Source organism: Nothoprocta perdicaria, unplaced genomic scaffold (assembly GCF_003342845.1).
Source record: "Nothoprocta perdicaria isolate Ctin4 unplaced genomic scaffold, notPer1 scaffold_237, whole genome shotgun sequence".
NCBI lineage: Eukaryota > Metazoa > Chordata > Aves > Tinamiformes > Tinamidae > Nothoprocta > Nothoprocta perdicaria.
This window is the reverse complement of record NW_020455463.1, coordinates 277794-283793: the sequence shown is the minus strand read 5'-3', so window position 1 is coordinate 283793 and position 6000 is coordinate 277794. Positions and strand designations below refer to the sequence as shown.

Sequence of the window (6000 nt, the reverse complement as noted above, 5' to 3'; positions counted from 1 at the left end):
AGAAAGAAAGAAAGAAAGAAAGAAAGAAAGAAAGAAAGAAAGAAAGAAAGAAAGAAAGAAAGAAAGAAAGAAAGAAAGAAAGAAAGAAAGAGAAATCAAACTGATTTAACAGGCTCTGGATAACATTGTCGTTTCACCCATCTCTGCTTGGCCTGCCTCCTGCTCTGCATTTCTGCTTTCTCTTAGAACAGGGGAGAATAAATAACATTCCTAGAACTTTTCTCCACAAGGAACATTTTCTGGCAGAAATCACTGCTGGGAAACCAAGAGATAAGAACCAGCAAGAAAGAGTAGCAGATATGTTTTGATTACAGATTTGGGGAGGCCAGGGAGGAACCTGCTGCCATCCCATCCCAGGCAAGTTGCACCCACATCGTAATGTTGGGGGTGAAGAGCAAAGTCTTTCTAAGCCTTTCTAAACCTACCTGTGCAACACCTTTTTGTAGCCCTTGAACTTGTACAAATTTAATGCCAATAAGCTCAGCATAAGAGTTTATGCTGAAACAAGTCATGGAAACGGATTTGCTGTCAGGTCTCTTAACAGTGATTAACTTTTGCAAGAGTATAATTACCTTGCCCTTTCAAATAGTTGCATTTGGGAGGCATACCTGTCTGCGACGCTATTTCTACACAGCTCAGTGTAATCCCTCATCTCGAGTTGCAATGGTATGTGTTGCTGAATGGGTCAGACAGGGATGGGAGAGTCCTGGTTTCTATACTTGGCTTTAACCTTGATCCGACAGTTGACCTTGTTTGGGTCTTTTCAACTTGAGTTTCGTCATTATGTGACAGAGGTAATGACAGCTCGAGGTAGCACATCTTCAATTAACTTCTTGTGAACAACAGGCAGAGTTTCCTTCAGGCTTCTTAAGCAGCTTCCAGGGATTTCAGAGAAAAACAGTTATGGTTGCTCCTATTGCATGGCTTGCATTGGGGTAGAGGACCCTAAGACATGGGTTGACATGCTGGGGTCTGGGGCACTCAGCATCCAGTCCTTTAATTCAGGCTCCATTTCTTACCAACCTAGTAGAACTGTAATTCAAAAATTCTCTCTCCTCATGTGAAATGTTCCAGCAGTGAAAATATTTTACCAAGATCATAATGCATTATTGTTGTTTTTAGAGACAACAGTAATTGAAGTAACCTATGGCTGATACCAGACATCAGGAGAGGAGAAGATGCTACTGCTCAGTAGGCTCTGGGATGGATTTTCTTTTTTAATATCAGACACATAAATTGTCCCTATGTCTACATGATTCATTTCCCTTTATAGTCATCGGATAAAAATGAAAAAAAAACAAGAACAAAACCCCACAGTCACATGGGTAAAACCCACCCTGGATATGCTCTCTGTTGGTTGATGGGTTTCCAGGGAATGAGAAGAGGAGAGATATTTGGTTGAAAATGGGTGAGCTTTGGGTAGATTGCCTCACAGGACTCAATTTTTGCAAAACTGGCGAATTACTCCCCTTTCTCTGCACAATTCATTATTTTATAGACCTCTTTCATACCCTTACGTCCATTATGGAGTTTCTCCCAACCTCAGGGACCCAAATCCACTGCTTTGCCAGCAGCACCTCTCACTTGTTAAGAACTTCTGCAGCCCATAGCTCAGCACCTCTGAAAATAAAGCCACTTATTTAGTTGCCTAGGAATATTCACATTCAAAAATAGTTGCCCTAAGCATCTGCTAATGGTTTTAGCAAGGCCATTCCACAGTATTTTGGGATCAGGTATCAAGACGGCTCATCAAAGAGGAAGTTTGCCAAGCCTGATCCAAATATGCTTAATGCACCAACATTGCAAAGAAAATGCTCCTATCAATTTGCTTTTGACAGCTAGGCTGGAAAGATGAGTCCTGCAGTGTTGCATTGAGAACAAAAGATCCAGAGCACAAAATTTTGATGCACAAGCACAGAGAGAATTGATCAGCTAAAAATGCTCCAATATCTGGCAGGTGCCACAGCTGCTTAGTTCCGTTTCCAGCTGTGGGCATCTGCCCCATCCCGCATAGAAGCCTTTGAACCCAAGACTGAGCTGTTTCAGTGCCCTGGTGTAGTAGAAGTCACTTTCCCCTTTGTCTCCAGGAACTTTCAGCCACACAGACACCTGAAATATCTCTGTATAGGGTTGTAAGACGAGGGTTGGAGGTTAAGGGTGCAGACACCTGAGAATGAGCAACGCAGATCGAAGGGGAAAACAGGCTCAGAGCCACCTGCGTTTAAATGGAATTAGGGTGCTCTGGAATAGCTTCAGTTTTCCTTCTTGGGTGATTCAGCAAGTGGTGTTGTTCTGCATAATTTTCCCTTCAGTTTCTTGAGAAATCATGTCTGATTCAAACCATGGGACTGCATCAGAACCTTTCTTCTTACTCATATGTATGGCTTCATATGTATTTTTGCCTCCTTGACCAAGCAGAAACACTAAAAAGTTGTCTAATAATATCTCTCAATATTTATACCACTTTTCGAGGGAGAAGGGAGAGAATGAGGAGACTTTTTAAGGATCGCGACAAATTTGGAAGTTTAAGGAATCAGAAAATCTGGGTTCATTTCAGAGCTCTGCCCTGGCCATCTTGTCCAGATCTGGAAAATAAAGCCTCTTTTCTGTGCCTGGCTTAGAGACCATACATCCTGCTGGCCAGGAGCTGGTTCTTGCTGCCCCCTTTCAAAGTGTGGTCAACAGAGCCAGACGAAGAAGCACACAAGGCATGAATCATTTGAAATGCCTGAGGTCAGGTTCTGCTCCCTTTGGCCAGCATAAATCCACACTAACTCCTCCGGCTTTGGTAGAATCACTCAGGATTTGTGCAGCTGTAAATGACAGCAGGATCTGACCCTGGAGTTTTATGTTTCCAGTGAAAGAGTTGAAATGTTGGATGTCGCCTTAAATGTGGACTGGCCAAACATCTGGAAAGGGATGACTTTATTTTGCGTTAACGTTAACGTGGTTTTGAAACCATCTCCCACTTCTGAAGGAGGATTTTAGTGTGGATTTCTTCCAGCGGCAAGAAAAACTAACTTCTGTTTCACTCAGTTCCCCCTTATCAGATATTGCTGTCCATCTGCTATTAGCACATCAGCTGCTCAAACATCCACTGTTTCTCTCCATAGGAACACAAGGGAAATTTAACCTGAATTTACTTCCAAGCTGGATTTCCTTAACCATCAATATGTCAGTTGTAGCAACCCTCACTCAAAATTAATTCCAAATAGCAGTGTTTTATACGTGCAATGAAAGGCCATTACCCTCCTTTAGCTCATGCTTTGGAGGGATGCAGACAAGCAGTTGTCTCTGTACACAGGTTCTACAACCTATCTCCAGGTTTTCTTCTCATGCTAAGATCACTACTGGCCTCACAAATTTTCCTATTCCTTGTCTGCCAGTGCTGAACATTGATGTTCAGTCCAGCTCTGTCCATACAGATGTGATGTGATACCCTGGATATTGCATGACAAATTACCTGTGGCTAAACTCACTGCACAGTCAATACAAATAAGAAAAAAATATATGTATAAAGATGCTGTTTTCTATAAAAGTGCACAGCAGCCTGTCTTAAATTACTCTATTATAAGTGAGTACTAAGCGCTGTACAAATCCAGAGAAAGGCAGCTGCTATGGCCTTTATAATCTAATTAATCAGCCTAATAGTAGGGAAACAGAGGCAAGGAGAGTAGCAAAGATTTAACAGGGTAACACATCACCCAATGATTTCAGGCTGGTGCCTCAGTCAACAACCTGAATTCAAGAGCTCTTTGGGACACAACATGTGGCTTTTCTGGGCTTTGAACCAGCTTTGGTGTGATTTGGTGAACAAAGATTCCGCCTAGCCCTGAGTGGCAAGATAGCAATGAGGGATGTGAACCTCTTAGGCTTCACTAGGGTTGTCAGATTGCACAGGTATCTAATAATAAGACTTGCCAGCAGCTGGGTGGATGCACAAGCCAAACACTCAAGAGCCACATCAGAAAGCATGAACTGCTACACTGCTCAAGGGCAAAGGTCTATGCAGAATAAGAAAAGGATTTGTAGAACTAGCCTTCCTCTCAGTTTTACTCCCAGCTTTCCAAGGCCAGAAGTGTCAGCAGGGATGTGCCAGTCTTGTGAAGTAAATTGATTTTCTTTTTTTTTTGTTTGCTTTATTTTTATAACAGCAAGTGTCTTTAGGGGCCTTTTATCATCATGTATCAGCAAGGAACAGATGGAGAAGTGCAAATCTGGGGAGCCGCATCCTGCTGCGATGCTGTGGCATAAGAAACTATCTGAAAAACAGAAATTTTTCCTTTTTGTCACATCCTATTAGCGTTGTTGTTTGTGTGTTTATTGAGGAAGGCAAACTCAAACCTAGGAGCATGAAAAATACCCCATGTTATTTCTACCACAAGACTACTCCTCTGCATAACTCTGTCCCCTTTCTTGTCCCTACTCCTCTTTTTCCTTGTCCTCTACTGACCTTAGGCCTCACACACATGGAAGGAGGAACATAATTCTCCTGTTTTACTGTTTAAAACCTCATTTTCCTGAATCCTCAGACTCTGGTGAAGGGGAGATGTAGTCGGATCATAGCCCTTCTTTGGGCAGCCCTAACTATGTTCTTGGATGTAAACGGGATGCTCAGAGAGCTGGATGCCATGAGGCCAAGAGCCTGCATGAGAAAATGGAAATAGCACTGCCTTCTTGCTAGCAGGTTGAGATTCCTACCGGGCTAGGAGACCTTGGTACTTGCAAATTCTGACAGATAATAGCTTTATTCCTCCAAATTGCAGTCTTGCAATGCTGCTTTAGATATCTCTCCCTTCCTGTGCTCATTACATGTATCTGTGATGTGAACAATTGCATTGCATCCTTCTGCTACCTACACAAACATTTCCATGTGACATCTAGAAAAGGTCCTGTTTGGGACACTAATGGACAAATAAACTGAGATAGATACACAGAGCAAAGCTGATTGATTAAATCACTCCTGGAAGGGATTATCTAAGAAATTTGCTACTGCTGCTGTCCCCATGCTGAGATTTAATGGCATTTCTCATCGCTACAGGTGGATGCTGATGATGTCATCACCAAAGAGGAGCAGATCTTCCTACTGCTAAAAGCCAAGGCCAAGTGCGAACGACACCTGAAAGCCAAGGTGCCCAAGGTGCATGGTGAGTGTTCCTACAGAGACCCTCTGAGCTGGACCTCCCCTCACCACTTTTTCTTAGCCTCTTTTTGCTGCTGCAGAGCTCCAGTTACTGCATTCACAGGTCAAGAGGATGCAACAGCCATAATCACAGGCATACAGTCCTATATGCAATGTCCAGGCATTGGACAGTGTATGGGAGATGTCATCAATCATTCGCTCTCCCCAGGATCCTTTTCAGCAAGACACTGGTGGCACGAGAGACAAAGCAGTCCTCCAACAGCCTGTTTTTCCCTCTAATACACTCTCCTTGAATGGGTCAGAGCTTGATTTAGTCTCTCTCTTCCTCTTCCTTTCTATTCTGAGCTGCTGAATTGTTACCAGATGTGAGGGTGGGGAGAGAAGATGGGGAGAAAGCTCTTGTGTGGGCAGCAAAGCAACCAGCCCTCCTCAGCTTCTTTCATCAGTTTTACAGCTGTTAATGACCGGGATGTAAGCTCAGGCATCCTGCACAGACCCAGCAAGTTCTGGGTGGGCATCCTCTGCTCTCTCCTTCTTTTGCTTGAGAGGAGGGAATAAGCCAGACTGTCTCCCATCTTCACTCTTGCATCTCAGTGATCCCCCTTCCTATAACTATCATCACTGTCCTATTTGGAGACCATATTCCCACCCAAAGGAGAGTTCCCTAAAGCCAGGTGATTTTGGAGCAGAGGTGCCCTGGTGTGTCTCTGCTGTTGGAGATCACAGCAAGGGGCAGTAAAAACTCATCTTTCATTTTCTTCCAAGACTCTGGCTTTACATCAGCCAAAGCCTCAAGCCACATCCTCTGTATTTCTTTGTCCTCTTCACCCAATGCTAGATTAACTCCTCAGCAAAAA

The 6000-nt window shown here is 43.5% G+C and overlaps 1 protein-coding gene across 1 annotated transcript in view; it reads left to right on the top strand.

Moving 5' to 3' along the window:
- The window catches only part of PTH1R (parathyroid hormone 1 receptor), a 103254-nt gene that overhangs the window by 49943 nt on the left and 47311 nt on the right, over window positions 1–6000 (top strand). Inside the window, exon 2 of the mRNA XM_026039683.1 lies at window positions 5042–5147. Coding sequence (XP_025895468.1) covers window positions 5042–5147 — 106 coding nt within the window. The remainder of the gene's footprint in view (window positions 1–5041; window positions 5148–6000) is intronic.